This window comes from Melozone crissalis, unplaced genomic scaffold (assembly GCF_028551555.1).
Source record: "Melozone crissalis strain CALT ecotype California unplaced genomic scaffold, PUWL_Pcris_2 ptg000018l_1, whole genome shotgun sequence".
NCBI lineage: Eukaryota > Metazoa > Chordata > Aves > Passeriformes > Passerellidae > Melozone > Melozone crissalis.
The window spans coordinates 8,416,308-8,436,549 of NW_026535796.1; the positions used below are offsets into that span (position 1 = coordinate 8,416,308).

Sequence of the window (20,242 nt, forward strand, 5' to 3'; positions counted from 1 at the left end):
CTTGTGCTTTTGGCCACGTCCAACCAGGGAAAGGCCCTCCCCCTCCGGCACCGCAGCGCCCGCGCTCCCGGAGCATGGCCCCCCCTGCCCCTGCCCCTCCGCCGCGGCTGCAGCTGCCGCGGACCCCGAGCGTCTGACTCCAGACGGAGGCGGCGCAGCGCCGGGAGCCACCGCCGCCGGCATCGCCTCGGAGCGGCCCCGGGGGAGCGGGGCTGGCCGGGGCCCCTCGCCCCCGCGGGCCCGGAGCGGGGCTCGGCTTAGGCACCGACTGCCGCCGAGCAGCCGTCCCCTGACGGGCTTGCTGCCTGCCGTGCTTGCTTGGATGAGTCTGCGACATGCCTAATAAGAGACGAGATGGGCCAGGGCGACGAGAGCGACCGCATTGTGATCAACGTGGGAGGGACTAGGCACCAGACTTACCGCAGCACCCTGCGCACCCTGCCCGGCACGCGGCTGGCCTGGATCGCTGAGCCCGATGCCCACAGCCACTTTGACTATGACCCCCGCACGGATGAGTTTTTCTTCGACCGGCACCCGGGCGTCTTCGCCCACATCCTGAATTACTACCGCACTGGCAAGCTGCACTGCCCCGCGGACGTGTGCGGGCCCCTGTATGAGGAGGAGCTGGCCTTCTGGGGCATCGATGAGACCGATGTGGAGCCCTGCTGTTGGATGACCTACCGGCAGCACCGCGACGCCGAAGAGGCTCTGGACAGCTTTGGTGGGGCTCCCCTGGATAGCAGTGCTGAGGACGGAGACATAGATGGCACCGGAGACTCTGGTGATGGTGAAGATGAGCTGGAGATGACAAAACGCCTAGCACTTAGTGACTCCCCAGATGGCAGGTCTGGGGGCTTCTGGAGACGGTGGCAGCCCCGCATCTGGGCACTCTTTGAGGATCCCTACTCCTCCAGATATGCAAGGGTAAGCAATGCAATCAGCACCCTCATCAAAACACTCAAACCTCCCTGCGGTCCCACTTCCCCCCAGCATCACCAGGGCTCTCTCCACTGTCAGAGCAGAGCAGCCATCCATGTGTGTGGCCATACAAAAATCACCACGTGGCGTCCATGGGGATGTAACCCACAGTCTCAAGCAGGCCCCAGGCATGGGGAACTAGTAGATACCAAGGCCCGAGCCTATGTACTCAGATGTGGGCCTCCAGAGACCCTTATTTCTAATAGGCTCCTAAAACTCCCGGCCTGGGGCAGGGTCTCGGTCATAGGCCAGAGAGGTCTCCATTACACCAGGAAATTTCCCTCTATGCATAGATTCTTACAGTCAGACATCCCCCAGTAAAGAGAGACACCTTGTCCAGCCCTCTTACAAGCTAATGGCTCTCTCCCCTTTAGGAGATGGGGAAGGGATTATGGGAGCAAGCATTCCCAGTGGTACCAGGGGATTTGGAGAGTTTCAGCCTGCACTGGAAAGGGAGTCAGTGCCTCTTTTCTCATACATATCAAGTTAAATATTTATGAACATGCTTCTCTGAAAATGGGTAATTCAGCTGCTCACTCTGTCTCTTTTTCCCTTGTGGGAAATGCAAAGTATTAATCAGAGGAAAGGGTTTCATTCATGTAGAATGGACAGAGTGTTTGACAGGTTTCTTGCCTGCCACTGAAGGACAACTCCTCCCCTCCTGGTGCCTGCAGTTGTTTTGGAAAGGGAATGCACACTGGTGCAGCTCACACATAGGTATGGATAAAAATGGTCTGTAACAGTAATCCAACTGCTTTAAGTAGGCACCTCCTCATGCTATGAGAATAATTACATTAATTAGGGGCTGATTCTGCTCCTGAAATCAAAAGTACTGAAAACATTTGCTTCAGGAACAGCAGCAGGATTAACTCCCAAGATAGTCAATTTGATAACTAGGGAAACAGATGGAGGATAGTGCCTTCATAAAGAAATTGGTTGGCATAGGCTCTACTCTTAAATGTACCTTTGTTAGAGCTTAATTTTTGCCAGACCTCAGTAAGGATGAGTGGTGCTTTGGTGGGGGAGGGTGATCAGTGTTCCTGAGAAGGATCAAAGAAGTGAGATCAGATTAGGGAGAAAATTGGATGGATGGAGGAAAGAGAAGTGGAAATGCAAGGAGCAGGGAGCTGGCTGTGTATGAATGGGTGGCAGAATAGCAGCTGCCAGAGACTTGGTCTGAGCAGAGATCTCCAGCAGGGAGACACCAAGTCTGCAAACTGAATGAATGGGGAAAGCTGGAGCAGAGCCTGGAGTTATATCTTGGTGCATTTCTAAAGATTCTTGTTTGTACACCATTTGGAGACTTCCTCCCTGAACAAAGGAGTTCATATTTTAAATTAATTCCTTTAAACAGCATGGAGGATAAAGGAATAATAGAATATTTACCACAAGTTGGAAAGATGATGCTGTTGTATTGCAGCTTTCAAATCCCTGGTTTCTGCCAAGGGAACAAGGCTGGAGGGTATCCTTGAAAATGCTTGGTTTCCATTAATCAAGCCCAGTGTTAGCAGGCAATCTGAATGGCAGATCTCTCTGGTACCCAGGAATCTGTTGCTAAAACATATTTCAAGTGAAAGTAATTTGCTTGTTCAAGGTTTTGGGAAATGGTTCAAAAGCCAAATGGATAATGTTGTCCCAATGAAAAGGATACAGAGCTTAAAACACCCTTTTTTTTGGAGGCATTATGATATTTTAGGAGAAGGACAAGAATTTATAACCAATATTAGGAGTCTTTGTGATGCACGGGCTGGAATTCTAGAAGGATATAAATTCTCTGAGGGTATTTTCATTTAGCATAGGTGTTTTATAAAATGTTTTGGCTTTGTTGGGGGTTTTTTTTGAGTGGATGATATACCATTTATTCACATTCACTTGTGCATACCTGTTAGAATCCAACTCCTGATTTACCTCTGACTTGTTCTTTCCTTAGAGGATTGTTAAGACTAGATAAATATGAGTACTCTGAATATTTCATGGGTTAAATATGATTCTTTAACTTGTATCTATGGAGACGTAGGCCACATGCATTAATATTTTGCATGAAGGAAGATGGCTTTCCTCATCAACACATGCACACACTGTCCATTAAGAAGACATTATAGGACACTTAACATTTCCTAATAAAAGCCATAAGTTATGGTTATGGATGTAAAAAGAGATGGGAGTTTGATTTATGTTCCTGTAACCTATCACAGACATTGCAAAAAGACCTGAAGCTCACAATAGCTAATTTATAGTAAAATAATTGATAACATCATTAACAAGTGAATGGTATATTAAGGCAATTATTGGTAGAGTTGGGCAACAAATCCATTGTTACCCCACTTCTAATTGAGTCCGCTACTTTTGGTTACAAACTGCAATTTAATTGTGCAAAAATCTAAATTCACAATGCCATTTTGTCAAAAAAAAAAAAAAAACCACCACAAAATTATCTCTTCCTAAAGGGAACTGAGACCTGTACTAAGGGTGGTTATTACAGACCTCTGATGTTTACATATGGCACCAAAATGCATGTCAAAATAACATCTCAATGTAAGCATCAGTTTACATAACAATTATAGTGTTACACTTGGGCAAGTAAAAGGAATACAGTCTCTGAATATTAAGATTAAAAGAAAATCTGCATATCTGTATAAAGCAAGGTTCTCTGGACTGTATCTGGTATCCTAGATCAGTGAATGTTTAGGAACTGTCTATGAAAAGCTCAGCATTTACTCAAATCCAGCCATTCTTGGAGGATTTTGATGGACACTGCTTGCAAATACAGGTACATTTGACTGTTTGGCTTCACCCCCACCTGACTCATACTAAATTACTTCTGAGCTCCTTGTAGACAGCCAGGGAAGACTGGAAGTGCATTTGTGTACGTCAGGCAAAATCAGCTAACTCTGCAAATTTTGTTTATTTCTTACTTTGATTAGGCAAAGCTCCTAGTCACTAATCATTTGTCTTTAGGTGCAACATAGTCAACAGTTGCTTGTTAAAACAATAGTGGCTGATTTTAATTAATTTAAAGTTTTTTTCTGTGCTAATTTCTTAATAATGTAGTTCTTTCTAAAAAGAGGAAACACTTCAAAATTGCATAATCTTCTATATCTATAATAAGAAAAGACAGTTTGTTTCAAATGATAGACTGCCCTAGACATCTATCTTAGTAAGATAAACAGGTATTACACTTCTCCTTAACCTAAAGAACCCATGTTTGGATATCAGAGGCAAAATCTTGTGCCTTGAGATCTGAACAGAGTAACAAAAGATGATGGGAAAGATCCAGGGATCCAAAATCATCTGTCCAGACAGGTAAATATCACTGACCATACCTAAACTGATGTTTCTTTGAAGCTTATTAGAACTGCCCTTTTTGCGTCATCAGACAACTTTGTAAATTAATTTATTCTAAGTAGGCAAAAAGGGGGAAATACAGTCAGCCAGAAAGCTATGCTAAAGCAGCAGAGAGTTACATTGTGGTAGAGTTCCTGCCCTCTGTACTTACTAGACTTCGTAGATCCCTCAGTACACAAATGTGTGAAAAATATTTTCTTGGCATCCTCTCCCCTTTATATTTATGTCTGGTCATGCTGTTCTTCCACTAGTAAAGCTCCCACTGACTTCCTGGCGAGTTTGGCCTGCAGGTATCTAACATATTTATTCCCCTTCCTCCTCCTCCTCCTCCTCAGCAGGATAAGGTTGTGTTTGTGTTAATTCACATTCCCTGGGTTACTCAGTGTTTGAGAACAAGGAGCTTTCAGCTGAGATTGTGCCTACTGCTCACATTCAAATTGGACAGTTGAGCTTTTTTAATGAACTCTCAGGAAAGCTTTTGTAGTCCTTCCAAATAAACCTTTACTGTTTTTTAAATAAAAGCTGGTTGGGGTCCTATGGAAAGTCCTCAACAGCTTGACTTGCAATCCTGGCATATGCTGTACCACTTTGAACTGTAAGAGGAAAAGCAGAACTCTCACTCACCCTTCCCTCATGTTTCCCCTTCACATCCTGCAGAAGAATCTGCTTTCCTCAGTGGGTGACTTTTGAAGGACAAGTTTCTGACACTGAGAAGGAGACAGGAAAAAGGACAGTGGTAAAGAGATGAGAGAAAGGTATTCCCCAGGGATTTCTTCCAGCTTTCTTTTGTACATTCAGGAGCATTTCAACCTTGCTGTGTTCATTTAAACTGATTTTTCTCTATATAAAGTACAACCCATAGGTATGAATAGGCTTATGGGATCCTAGTTCCTGAATAACCACACTGTCTTGAGGATTAGAAGCTGGGGTGATTCTGCTTGTTCCTTGTCCCTGGCCAGCACGGCTTAGCTCAGGAACTGAGGCAGATCTCAGGGAGCGGGAACAGACACTCCTCATCCTGCACAAGGGGAGCTTATTCCATAGATGTGTGATGCAGGACATGCTTGGCACAGGAGCACTCCACAGACAGTGGTCTGCAGCCTCCCACCAAGCAGGAGCAGAGGGCATGAGAGCTGACCTGCTTGCTTCCCTCTACCCTCCTCAGGGACAGCTTCCAAGGGACCCTGCTGGAGCTGCTCTCCCACCTTGAGCCTTTCTGGAAGGTGTCTCCTGCAGAGCCATATCTAATCCTGCACTGAAGCTGGCTGCAGGAATTCTCACCATATACTGTGACAATTAACGAGACAGCCTAATTTTAACTGCACGCTGCATTACAGCTCTGGAAAAATGAGAATCTTTCCACATCAAATGAGGTTTCCCTTGCACTTGTAGTATAATAGAATTACAGACATCTATTAACTACCATTCTATCATTCATTATTAATATAGTTCCTAAAATTCCATTTTATTCCTATTTTCTCCCATCAAGGGACACGTTACTGCAAATCCTTATATAACCCACTGGTAAGCATGGTAGTCTCTGCATCCTGACCAAAGAAACCTTGCAAAGCCAGCTAGAAAGTGTTCACTGCTCCAAGTCCCATATCCAATCCCCATCAAATTGGTCACGGTGGGAGCAGGTACACAAGAAACTCCTGGGAATTGTCCATCCAAATTCAGAAATAACATGTTTTTAAACTACCACTCACACAAAAAGAATTAAAAGTATCAGAACAGCCATGCAGAATCACAGCTTCACCAGTTTGAGCTGCTCAGAAGCACACAGGAAGATATGATGTCTGTCCAGAAAATCTTACAATCTCTTTGAAGTCACGATCTCACAGGGAGATGAGAGAGATGATGTTACCCACCTGACAATTCCATGGCTGCCTAGTACAGACTTAGCAGTTTGGATTCAAGGACATTTTTTTAAAATCTATCTTCCTATTTCCAATTTTATTTCTATTATTCTAAAACCTTAAAAAAGAACAGCATCTGTTGCCATTTTAATTCAATTTTTTTAATCTCACTTAATTTTAATGTTTCTAGGTTACAAAATTTACTTCATTTAGCCCAGGCTGTGATTGTATGGATCATACCATCATATGCATACACATATATATGCCTTCCTATTGCTGCCACCTCCTACGATGCTGAGTGGGATTTCCATATGAGGAAGGACTTCAAAATTAAACCACCCCAAAATATTTCTGCAGAAGTAATCGTGGTGCCACTGAAATCAATGTGAATTTAGTGGCTGGTTTCAGAAAGATATTTGGTCCCTTCTCTCTTTAATCCATCCCCATGTACCTTCAGTTATTTTCTTTGTCCTTCTCCTGACATTTGCTATTTTGGTTTTGGTTAGGGCAAAAAAGGCAACAAAATACTGGTAATTCTCTGTTGGTCTGTCATGAGACAAAGGAGAAAAAGATCTGTGGATCAATTATAATATTTCTATTTTAGAACTATTCACAGAAATGTGGTGTATTAGACTATACCTAGGAAAACTATTTTTCCATTTTGTTTTTCCCTTCTGCTGTGCGACCTAGCATGTAACAGTCTTATTTGTACAAATGCATAGTGTATATTTACAGTAGTACTTTAGTAAAGTCTATACATACTGCCTTTTTCTTAACATAAGGAGAGATGTTAGCAAATCAGCAACAGAGGGCCCAGCCTTACTGTTATTGAAACTCAGCCAAAATTACCACCAACTTCAAGGATAGAAATGAATTTTCCTGCAGTATGGTTCAGGGTAACAAATTAATTGCTGTGTGCTCCTTTTTTTAATAGACACGGTGCCTATTTCCATTCCAAAGCACTGAAGTGCAATAGATCTTAGCAATTTATTAGGAGCATACATATTCAAATACATGTGCTCATAATTTTTTAAAGACATGAGCATCTTTAGCACACTGCATCAAAACAGAGCTCTAATACTGACAAAGCTCATCATGATCTTATTGGCTTTTTCTACTGCAAAGGACTGTAGAATACATCCCCCTTTAAACCAAATGACTTCAATTAATGTTCAACTAAATCATACCCAAGCACTGTGTTTCGTAACAGAAAGGGCAAGCAGGGGTATTCTGATTGAAAAATTGGGCCCTAACTGATAACCAAGTGCGTAATTCTTTCTCATGCAAATATAGATGGCAAAACTGAGTTTCCATTTTGTATAAGCTTGATTTTATGAGATTTGTGTGCATTCTTGGAGTATAAGACTGATAGAAAAGCCATTCTGAGATCTTTGCAATTGTCTTACAATTAGCTTCTCAGTTACTATATGCTGAATTTGATCTGAGGAAAGAACAGTTTAGAAGGCTGACTTGGCTTTCCCTGCTGAATATTGAATTACATAAATATGTGATTCACTCCAAATGGTACACAGAAGCGGTAGGATCGGATGAAATCAGAGAAATCTATGAATCCATGGAGAACCACCTCCTCCCCCTGGAATATAAACCAAATACTGTCATTTCTAGAATAATTTTTACATCTCTCTCCTGTGCTCACTAAGTAACCAGATTTTGCTATCTTCACTCCTACTCCTGTAGTGATAGCTTACTCCAGGAATATCCCCATTTCCGTCAGGCTGAGAACAAGATACCACCCAACACGAGTAAAGGTAAAAGGACCAGGCCCTAATTGATTTTAATTTTTTTCTGATAAGATTTATAAAATGTAACAGAGGTGCTAATAAATCATGCAATAAAAATTATGAATAAATCGTGGGCCAAAGCTTTTTGCAGTGATTGCTTATGATGTAAGACCCTTTAATGACAGTAAGTTAAAATTGCATTGTAATGGCCTTTTGTAAATGCAATAAATCTCAGGTTTCAGTGCGCTGCAGACAGCCAGCAATGTGTGTGCTGCACATGAGCTACCAATACAAGCACACACTGCTGGCACACGCTTACGTAATTATGTTGATATTTCAGGAGAAGCAGTAAATCTCAGCACTGCTAGATTGACTTTGAAAAATCTTGGGTCAGGACCACTGAGGTGTTATGACTACAAGAAATAGCTTAAAATGTCATACTGCCTTTTTCCTTGGAAACCTGGGAGAGAATGTCCCTTTTAAGAGGCAATAAAATGGATTATTTGCTTTTAAATAGCAAAGGCAAAACCTATTGCTACTGAGTCTTATAATTTTCAGAGGCAAATACAAGTTAAGACATACATTTTCACCTGCACAGCCAAACCAAATTGATCTTCTCTTCCAAATGTTCTTGATCATCTACCCATTCACAAAAAAATTAAAGGTACACAGAGATACATCAATGGTTACTTAATAACTACTTGTTTCTGCAGCAGAGTTTCTCTTGCTGCCCACATTTGCCCTCAAAAATCACATTCTTACATTGAAAAAGTTCTGGTCAGCTTGGGTTGCTTATCATTTAACATGCCTAAGAAAATTAGCTGCAGATTTCCCTTGAAAATTCATTCCAATATCCCTGTTCTATACATCAGCTCGGGCTTCTTGCAGTTTTCAATTGCACCAGATCAATTGACAGGTATAGATAGTGCAGGCCAGTTCTGTGATTTATCCAGTTATAAATTAAATTAAAACCTTCAGTTAGAATGCTTCAGACTTGATAACAGACTTCAAAACAAAATGAAGAGGAAAAAATCTCTAAAATGCTGAGCACCTACAACCTCCAGCAGAAGGGAGGTCATGTCCTAGAGCAGAAAAGGACACAGGCAGGAAGCAAACAGACCATCACTAAAATCCCACCCCACTTTGTAGGACCACAGTCCCAGCTACCACTGATTTTAGTGGGATCCAACCAGAGACCCATGCAGATCTATTTCAGGTAAAATTTTTCAGGACAAGGACAATTGTGTAATTGCCACAACACGCAATGCAAAAGGGCTTGCCTTCTCAGCAGCCTTTGATCTCTACTCTAAAAACACCACAACATGATCTCAGCCACATTGTGCTATTCCTGTTTCCTTTTTTAGCATGGATCTCCCCTTCTCATCTAGTGTGGAGTTCTGCAAGAAATCTAGTGACAGTACGTCTTAGCACTTCTCGGGAATGTGTCCCGCATAATGCAGAACTGATTTTAACTCAGGGTTTCTCAGTAAAGCACTTGTAAGGACAAACCAAGAGCAACCTGACTGTGCTCTGAAAGCTCAACCAATACCCAGACAGAGGCAACTGCTGTGGGGTGATGGTTGGCTTTCAGGTTTTGGGGCAGTAGCAGATCAGCTAAGGTCAGAATTTTGCTTAAGTGATATTGAAATTTAGTGTTCTGTTGTTTAGTGTTCAGCTGATAGGAGTTCACTGTCTATCCTACCAAGAAGTCCCTGAGGTGCTAGGGATTTTATTAAAAGACCTAATGTAAATTTCAAAACTGTATAGATTACTTGAAATGTTAGTTATGTCTAAGCAGCAGGAAATCAATAGTGCAAAAGTGCATTCACTGGTCTAAAGAAAGAATCTTTTGGAGAACCTGCTCTACTAAGCAAAGAAGCTCAGTTTTCACTGTGTCAGTGCCATGGATTACAGGCAAATAAAAGTTTGAAATTCAGTAAAAATTTTATAGTATCTTCAACTCCAAATCACAAATTTATCTTCATGTCCATATTACCATCAGCTGTAGGAATGCCTAAAACTGTGCATTTACTGTTCTCAAAGGATATCTTGGTTGGGACAGCAGGGTAAGCCTTGGCTCTTAGTGGGTGATTTTTAACATTCATTCAGAACTTTCCCACATGTCCTGAGACAAGTACACAGACCTAAACAGTGGAAATATACAAGACAACAAAAAACAAAACCCTAAAGAAGCCCCCAAACCTGAGATTTGTACAAATCATTGCAAGCAACTGAATTAATGCAGTTTATAAAGTGAGAATTTGTTAGAAAATCTGACCAAAGCCCTACTTGCTTGCCTATGTTAGCACTGAAGGATCCTCTCAGGAGCAGCATCTGCAGCATGCCAATAGTGCAAAGGCAGGTCACACACATTTAGCTCAGCAAATGAACATTTGCAATGGGCACAAGCACACAAACACCACATTTTATTAGCTCAGTACAGCGCATCATTTGGGTATGCTTCAGCCCCTCTCATTTTCTTTGTGTTTTACTGTGTGTGAAATCATACAAGACGTTTAATCTTACTATGTCGATTTCAAAATAAAAAAACAAGATTTCTAAGGTTACTTGCTTTGCAATTTTTCCTCTCTCCCTTACTGTATGTTTATTTCAGGAGCTAGCACAATAGAGTTATAATTTCTGTGACACCTCTAAATGCTTGTACTATAAAAACAGCAAGTTGACAGCATCTAAGGGAAGGCTTTACACTATACTCAGATGTAGTGTTTTCCAAACCAACCTGGACTGCAGCAGAAGATTCCCCAAGGCTGTGATCCTTCCAAAGGTGCAGTGTACAGACAGCAGGGCTTCTCCATCACCACCTTCTCCATCCCTCCTGCACCCAGGAAATCTAGCAGTCACTTCCTACATCTTCACTTCTGAGGGCAGACTCATGGAAGGGTACCACCATGTGAGTTCAAGCTTAGAATTCCCAAAACACTAACCATGAATTTGTAATTTTTTTAATGCATATTAAAATTTCCCAGTGGCAACAGCATTGTTTGTGCATGTGCCCAAAACTGCCTTAGCACTGTTGGCAACTACCTTATATCAAAGCCTGGTTGATGCCCATAATTTTCCTTCACTAATAGGAAAATCCTTTAAATGAACTTGCCAAATACATAGTGAATATACACTGTTTTAAAAAACATACTTAAACAAAAACATGAGATATTTGTGGTATGAAACAGTTCCCTTGATGCAATAATCTAGTGGCTACTGTATTTTGCTTAGAATGTGAAATTTCAAATTTAATATTTTCCTCTCACTGCACAATTTCCAATTTTCATCCATCTCTGCTTGGGAGTCTTCCCCACTTCACAAAGCTGCATAATCAGGCAGTTAGTGAAGTTAATCCAATTTGCACAGCATGAGGATTTCACAAACCATTATACTGGGAAGATGGCAAAGTAGCATTTCCCAGTGATGTGGAAGAGGCTGTTCCTCTGTGGTAATTCTGGGCTACTGAATTCAGCAAGATCAATAGCACAAAACAGATATACATAGTGGCATTATCAGAGATAGTTTAATGTTGGCATATGACAAGACTGGTCCTTTTATTTTCACTCACTTGTTGGAAGCCAGGTCCTGGTAGGAAATAACCATATGTTGTCCTCATGCACTGGACTTCAGGATGAGCCATGCATTATGATTTTGGGATCTCTGTGCAGCCCCTATGGAGAAAGAATGTGCAAAATGCACAGAAAAGTAGGAGGTGATATGAGAGTAGATGGTATGCAGAATTAGAGAGGACTTTTTCACCCCAGAGCCTGAGCAATTCTGCCATGCTGCAAAGCGAGCTCCAAAGTCAGTGTGAGGACACATCACATGATTTGTTTTGAAAAGACCTACGTTTCCCAGGGCTATCAATCTGTCACCTTTCACTCGTGCCATGGAAATAAAAGCATTCTTAAAATCTCTGAAGGCTGCCTTTTCATCAATATTTTAACATAAGCATTCTTTTAATTTAAATGGAGATTGATCACTTATATTTTATTACTTCTTAATAAAAAACCATGATCATCATTAAAAGAAAGTGACCTCAATGAAATTATTGCCAGGAAAAATCTGACTTGGAAAAGCACTAAAACAAGTCTTTGCTAGATCCGAGCCTTTTACAGCATGTATGTTTAGTTCTGGTTTTAACAACCAACACACAAGTGATCAATGGGCATTCTAGCTATTACATTCACTGCTTTCATGATACACTTAAAACTGGTCCAAAATCTTACTGGAAACTGTAAAGGGTATACTGTTAAATATCCCTCTCTGCTGTAACTCACCCTATATAGGAAGACTTGCCAGGGACGCTAATGAAGTGAAGAGGGTTTTGCAGTTTTACCATCTGTTATCAAATATACTCCTGCTATAACAGAAACACAATTGTATTAGAATTTAAAGTGACAAAAATTGAAATAAAAATTTTCTTTCATTGTTTAAATAGCTTTGCTGCATAGTACAAAGAACAAAATGTTTGGATGATTAATAAAACATCTCAGGGCTGCTTAAATTAAGAAACAAGATGCAGCAAAAGAATAGTGATGAAGCCGAACATAACCACAACACAACAGAGATATAAATAAGAAACCATGTTATTCCACAGCCTTCAGGTTTAGACTTTAATTCAGGATAACATACCCTATTATTGTATTCTACAGGAAAAAAAAAAAGTCAACAAAAAAACCCATTTGAAATGTGAATGTCATTGAAAAATTTTTAAATGCTCCATCTACACTAGCTTTGTGATGATTGTAAAGTGCTTAAGAACAGCATCCCCCTAACTCTCTTTCCATCCTAAGTAAGGACCTCCGGGGTAAAAACTCTAAAGAACACTACAGTTTAGCTTCACTTATGTGCACTGGACTAAAAATGAACACTTAATATTTATGTGAATCATTGTCAGTGTCAAGTGAGATGAAGCTTATAAAAATAGATCCAAATCAGGGAATGAGTTCTAAGACTCAGTGGGTAAATGCCTTTTTACGTACGGTATTATTTATAGATATTTTTTAATCTGTTCTGTCATCTTGTCTCTTAAATTATTAGAAAGTAAGAAAGAAGGAACTATAGCAAATGTAGATGAAAGAGAAATATTACTGGGACCTGTGGCAGAATATGAGCAAAAGCCAGGAAGTTTAAAGCTGTGCTCCTAAGCCCCTTGCTTTCTGTGTGAAAACAGTTCCAGCCTATTTTGCAATTAAATATGCACTTTTTAAAACTAACTATCCTGTTGAAATAGAAAGAATTGCATTTTCCAGACTCTCAGGCATCCCTAAGACTTGCTACCACATCTAAAAACAAGTTAATCTCAAGCCTGTTTCAGGCATTGGGCTGAGTCCTGTCTCCATGGTCTCATGAAGCCTTTGACATTCTACATTAATCAAAGTCCCCTCTAGATATAAATGTTGAGCTCACCACAGCCACAACAAAAATTCCAGCATTGGATCCCAGTTTTTGTAGCTCTCTTAGAAGTCAGTGATGAGTGCAGATGGTCCCTAAGTTGATCTCCAAAAATTCTAAGCACCAAAAAACTTAAAATGTTGTTGTGGTAGCTTTTTACATCTATTTATCACATCTGATAAGGAGACTGCTGGTACTAATGCTACCCTGCATCAACAAGGTTCTGTGAGTCTCAACAATTAATAAAAAAACTTTTAAAAACTGTAACAAAAAGGACAATAATAACGAAATTATTATTAGAATTTGAAGCAAGTATTCAATATTGAAGGGCAAAATACTCAAGACAATTAGGATGCAGGTCACCTTGTAAGAAAATTCAGAGGAATGGGGAACATCCACAAGGCTTCTGCTGGGTTCTTGCAAACAGGGGAATGTTACACTTCACACGTAGGAATCTGGGGAGGTCATACTTACTTTCCTTCTGCTAGCAGGTGGAAAACTCTCCTTTGAAGCAATTGGAGCCGTTTCTTCCTTTATACAGACACATTACACAACCTCTATCCGACAGGAAATAAAACTGGGTAAAGCAGGCAGCTGCTCTCTTCCCTGGGTCTCCGTGGTTATAGAATCCTGCACAGGGGGAGTGTGTATCCATAGGCTTTTGCTTTTACCATTCAGGTATCATTTTTGCAAGCACCAAGGTGAAGTGGTTTTTGTATTCTCTTCATCCAGGTAGGATTTTAACTCAGCTGCATGTCTGCTGAGAGCAACACACAGAGCTGCTCATTGATTTGAAGGCATTTCTTGCAAATATAAGCTTTTCCTGCTCTTGACTTCAATAGCAAGATCTAATTTAGACCAGTGAGAAATTGCATCTAATATTTTTGTTCTAAATCTATTTTAGAAGTGAGATGTATGTGTTTACAATTAAATTTAAATTGCTGTAAATTTAAGCAGAGGTTTCAGATGTGAATATTAGGAATAATTGGGTTTTTTTTATTTCCACAAGGATATCTGAGGATATTATTCCTCCCAGTAGTCAACCAGGTTTTATTTAGCAGTATCAGTCTAACAGATGCAATTTCCACTTATGATAACTGTGGGCACATAACTAATTTTAGTAACTGCAAAACTTATAGTAGAAATACTTTTATGTGACATCCCTTGCTCCTCACTTTGACAATTGCAGAAAATAAAAAGTAAAAAGAGAGATTTCTGCTATGAGCTTGTACAACTGTCCAACTGCTTGTACAGCCTGCACAGCAGTTTATTCTAAAGATCTGTAATGTACACAGATGGCAAAAGGCTCACAAATACATCCAGAAATTATGTGTGAAAACTACATTCACAAGTCTTGCTCTGTGTTTGAGAGACCAGAAACTGTATTTTGACAGGAATATCAATAAGGACTTGGATTCAAATGGAAAAAAAATGTTTTCCATTTAGTACTTACACTGCATAGGGTACTAGCCGTAATCAAGAAAAATTTCAGGATGGCATGAAACTCTCAAGCTGCATAATTCCCAATAACACTCAGTGGAGTCCTGCTATTAAAATGCCCACAGGCCACAAAAATGCTTTTAAGCCAACTCAGTTGCCTAAATTACAAATACTAGTTAACAAAATTCACCACAGACTCGCAGCTTAGGGTAGAATATATTCTTTTTTAAATACATCTGCCTTCATTAAAATCCTTAGTGGTCACTCATGGTTTTCAATCTCTCATTATGCTGAAGCAGAGACATTTTTTCTTTTTAAACACACAGAAAGACATGAGGCTTAAGTAAAGTCACCATGCTTGCCACCAGCCCCTCTAACATTTATTGCACACAGTTATTTATCTTTCCAATTCAGCTGCTCGTGAGAGTTGCAAGGAAGGGAAACCATTCATGACTTGATCTTTTTGGTGGTTTACATTTTTGGAAATTTTGTAGATGATATTTAGGAAGCCTTCTCACAATACACAGACGTTTTGGCTAAGAAAGAATATTGTATGTACCCCAGTTTCAGATCTAGGGCTAGACAAATAAATGTAGATACATTTTGGCAACAAAATTTTTTTTTCTCCAATATCTCCCCCTCCTCTCAAATAACACTTTTTCAAAGCTTTATCCTTTCCCCCATTAGAAAAATCCCAGTTTCTCTTCTCTCCCCAATATTAATTTCTTTTTCTCCCTCACACTGACTTAATAAAAAAGTGAAAACAAAAATGGTAGTCGGGAAAAAAAAAAAAAGAACAAAGCAGCAAAATTTAAGAGGGAATACCAGGAGATAAAAAGGAAATAACTTTCTGCACAATATTTTGCTATAAACTGTAGGTAAGAAAAAAACCTTGCTTGTTTGAAATCTGAAGGACAAATATGACAAATCTTGTTGAATGTTTTCAAGGAAAAAAGGATCTCCTTTTTTTTCCCCAGATTGCTTTTCATCATTTCCATTGAGTTATTTACAAATACACATCCATCTTATTGCAGTCTTTATCTTGATTGAGGCGAGGGTTTTTTGTTTGGTTTGTTCAAAATTAGTTGGGAATATAATCAGCTTTCCATGTAGGTCAGAAAAAAAAATCTTCAAATGATTCTCAACCTGGCACTGTGGTTTTTTAGCCTTTTCTGGACATGAAAATACTCTCTCTTTTAGAAGCATCAACATGTTCTTGTCCTTCTGATAGTTCCTCTTACACCCAGAGTCTGTGGCACCAATTCTGGGTTTTAAACAGCATTTTAATCACTGTTGAATAGCTGCTCTCCTGCTCACAGAGCATGGGATGCTATGCAGTGGAGGAACTGCAGTCACCATCAGACGTGAGAAGGACATTCCTGAAGTGGAACTGCAGAAAATAGTGGTTGCAATGTAAGCAGTGAGAAGGAGAATGCCTGGAGGAGGATATATCTCCCAGAAATAGGAAATGGAAGGAGTCTTCAGAGCTAGAAAAAAAAAAATCACTGTAGGGAGAGGGAGGTCTCATCCCTCAAGGTTCACTGGATATTGAGGGACAAATAGAGTTAGGACCCTGGAAAAGGAACACAGGATGACAAATCAGCAGCTTGCTAGGAGAGAGAGACAGTCAAGAGTTTGAAATCTCAGACTGTGGCCACTTAGAGGAATTCCTTTTTCAGCAAGGTGACAACCTATTCAGAATAGTTCAAGTGAATTAGCAATATGCAGTACCTTCTGCATGTGCTGCAAGCAAAGAAACAGCCCTCATGAGAGCCCAGGAAGAAGGAGGTTTGCAGTAAGATTTTGAGGTCAAAAGAGAAGCTTTTGCTGTTGCAAGTTTGCCAAATAATAAAAAAAGAATTAGGTTCCACGTGAAAAGCTTTGTGTATTGTGACCAGTGCTAATTCTGGAGAAGCCTTTGCTGTAAGGACACGTGAGGACTTTGGACAGCCTGTTCTGATGCACTCATTTTCTTCTGTGAAGGTGAGACACCTTGATGGCTGGCACAAGAACTGAAGAACTGGGCAGGACAAAAAAAAGAGAGAAAGAGGCCAACTTCATTTCCTTAAGAGCTCTAGAGTGGATATTTCAGCATTCCAACCTAGCCAAACTACCTTCTCCACTCAGGAGTCCTGCACAAGCATTATGTCCTTCACCACACTTGCAGTCTCTTTTCAGCTGTGATCCAAGACTAAATGGGATTTCAGCAGAAAGCAACTGGCTTGAATACATAGGGCACTTGTGGAAGTGAGAGCACACCACAGGCACTTGCTCTGTCAGACTAAAAGATGCTGTGCTGGTTCCAGCAGTGGTCCTCATACAGGAATTATTCTGGTGGTGATCCTCATGCATCCCTTTGCCCTTGTTTGACCCCTTTTTTTTTTTTTTAAGAGGTCTAGAATATATGAGCAATCTTTAATTGAGAATATTTGCTGTCTAATGAAAAGCTGTGGCTTCTTAATGTATTCTGTTCACTGAGAACTCCAATATGAAAATATGTGTAAGATTCAGTGGCAGATATAGTGATGGGGCTGAAGCAACAAGGAGATAAGGTAGCAAAGAAAAGTGTTACAATTTTATTTGGGAAGCCCAGAAATGCACCAGCTCTTGCCACGACTTCAAATGAGACTTTTGGCAAGCCACAACTTCTTGGTAATGATTTACATCTATAATCAGGATAATAGAACATTATTTATCTAACTCTTCTGGGTATTGTGGAGACTAACAGTTGCACAGTAATTTGGAGATAAATTGGAGACACTAGATGAATTTCCACTCTCATGTTTTCTCTAAGCAGGTGAAGTGAGGACATGACACAGAAGGAACCAAAGTTTTCTCAAAATAAATCAGAGAGATCAGAAGGCAATTTTATCTTTGCTTCATTCTGATTATTCAGCACTCCTCAGTAAGATTGACAGGAAATGAGAAAACAAAGCTTTCATGGATGAGGAAGGTAAAATCTAGTAACACTTAACACTGCATCTGCAAAACAGTTTAAAATCCACAAAATTATTTCTGCCATTTCAGATGAAAAATTAATGCAAGATGCACCCAGCACGTTGTGCCAAACAGACTATCGACAGATCTAATAAATAACTTTTAATTACATAATGAGGAAAGTTAAACATATATCTCCTCATATAAGCCTTTTAAAACAAAACCATGTAAAGTTAAACACTAACATGCCATTACCAGACCCCACATTTTAACTGGCCCTGGCTTATGGCAATCCCATAAAGTTGGAAGGCAGTTTAAGTGAATTAACCCTCTCTCTCCATAATCTGTGTATTCTGATTAAAGGTTCTGAATGGAAGGAGCAAGTTATTCATCATCCCCAAAGTGCAAAAGAATGGACCTTTGATTTTTGTCTTGGCTGTTGTCAGAAAACACATCCTGCCTTCCCAGAGCAGGCAGACTGTATGAGCTGAGAGCTATCTCTAGCAAGGTGGGTCTCTCCCAAGAGACCAACACTCTATGGAATGAGATGCCAGAGCAGATGCTGTATGTGCTGAAGCCTGACACACACTGGGACACCCTGAGCAATCCCAGGAAGGCTCAAAGCAGAGTAGGAGCACTCACCTTTTCCTCAGCTGGGCTGGCTTTGTCTGCAGGATCATCCTTAAATTACAAGACCTCTGACACAAAGGCATCAGGCAGATATTGAAGGTGAGCTGATCACTTCCCAGGGAAACATTGAGCCAGAAGGGACAGAGGTATTGCTACAGATCAGAGAGGAGGCAGAGAAGTCAGACAGACATGGCAGAATGACACTGGGACCACTTCTGGCACTGTGTTGAGACAATGAGTAGCCCAGTTTTTGCCCTGGAGACTCAGGGAGCAAGGCAGATGATAAAACAGTTGCCCAGATGCAATGTCTGAAAATGCCCTGTGACTGGGATGCAGACCAGAGGGTGTACTGCCGATATGTGAGCAGCGCAAGACACTCCACTGAAATAATCTGGTAATTCTTGCTATAGGTGAGCAGAAAATGGCTGGATGCCTTGGGCATTGCTTAGGGGCCACTGTGTTCCTCAAAAATACGTACTGCATTTGAAGGATTAATTCTACCTCGTATTTACCATGGATTTATTCCTTACAGCACACAGGGATAGCCCAAAGTCACTCATATCATTACCTAAATCAAGGAATCAAGAGCGTCAAATTTGACTTCTTTGTTCATTTTTTTTCCTTGAGTAATTCCTGAAAGGACCAGGAATTACTGCTTTTCCAAATAGAATAACAACAGAAAGCAGCTGGAATTTCAACCAAAAAAACAACCAAAACCAAAAACTCAAACCAACAAAACCATTCCTTTCTTCCTCAGTGTTCACTAACTATAATTAATGTGAAGTTAATCAAAACTCAAAGCCAGACGCTAAAAAAAGGTCAAAAAGCAATTATATTTCTAATATGTTCCCTAGTCAATTGCTTGCTGTTCAGGCTTTAGCTCTGTGGCAATTTCAGTACTTATGCAATCACCATAGAATTTTCTAGGTCTGACTTTTACTTGAGAAGCAGAAACTTCTCACCAACCAACCCCTTCAGGTCCAAGCCCAGGAACTTTTTTGTCATGGGGGTGGGGTTGGGGGGGGGAGGAATGAGCTGCCTTCACACCCTCAGCCCCCTCAGATGCCACAACTGCATCACAGAAGAAAGCATCACGCACCTTCCTGCTCACTGCAGATCCAGTCAAGGACACTGGGAATCAGCCAGGAGCCACCTCCTCGTAGCGCACAGCCCTTGCAGGGAGAAATCCTCTGGGGAAATCAGTTCATGGCAGATTTCATACTGTGCCAGGTTAACAGCATATGTATCCCTGTCCTTTTAGCACAGGTTGGAAGGAGCAGTGTTTGCTAAGGCTACATAGCCAAAAAGCACACTTTAAAAATACACGCTGTAGTCAGATGTCTGCTTGTAACATTTATGACTTGGCAGACTGACTCGCACATCAGGCACACATTTGATGGTTAATTCTGAGCCCTAATGCAGCAGAGCAGTCTTCTACCTGGCTGGTGTCTATCCTTTTCAAAAGGCAAAGGAGTGCATAAATTATGTTTAAAAAGAGGTAGGCATTTTCTGCCCACAGAGTGGAGTCACTGTAGGTGGATTATTATCCAGGAATACCGAAGAGGCAAGAAGTCTGTGATTTAACCCATTCTTTGTAATCTCCTTGCCTGCTACTGTTGCTACTGCTGACAGTCTGAAATTATCCATATGATACAATTTTTCAGGAGGTTCTGCAGCACAGCAGCTGCATTTCAGACAGTCAGCAGGAGTTAAAGCCCTAAAGAAAGGATTTTATTCTGAAATAATACCAGCTAAACCCTGCAGCAGCATCCACTTGTCTCTGCTGATGTTGGCACCTATGAGGTTGCTCCAGTTTACTCCCTCACCAGGCCCTGCACTACGAATGTCATGTCTTAGCAGAACAGGATGAACTCTAAACCACCTTACAGATGACCAGCAGGATTTTGAAAC

General features: G+C 40.8%; 1 protein-coding gene across 5 annotated transcripts in view; it reads left to right on the forward strand.

Annotated features, from left to right (window-relative positions):
* The first annotated feature begins 216 nt into the window (after nucleotides 1-216).
* KCNC1 (potassium voltage-gated channel subfamily C member 1) overlaps nucleotides 217-20,242 on the forward strand; it is a 122,896-nt gene continuing 102,870 nt past the window's right edge. Inside the window, exon 1 of one of the 5 annotated variants that reach the window (XM_054275613.1) lies at nucleotides 217-924. In XM_054275613.1, coding sequence (XP_054131588.1) covers nucleotides 355-924 — 570 coding nt within the window. In that variant the 5' untranslated portion in view covers nucleotides 217-354. The remainder of the gene's footprint in view (nucleotides 925-20,242) is intronic. The other 4 variants (XM_054275610.1, XM_054275614.1, XM_054275611.1 and 1 more) reach the window with 4 other exon arrangements.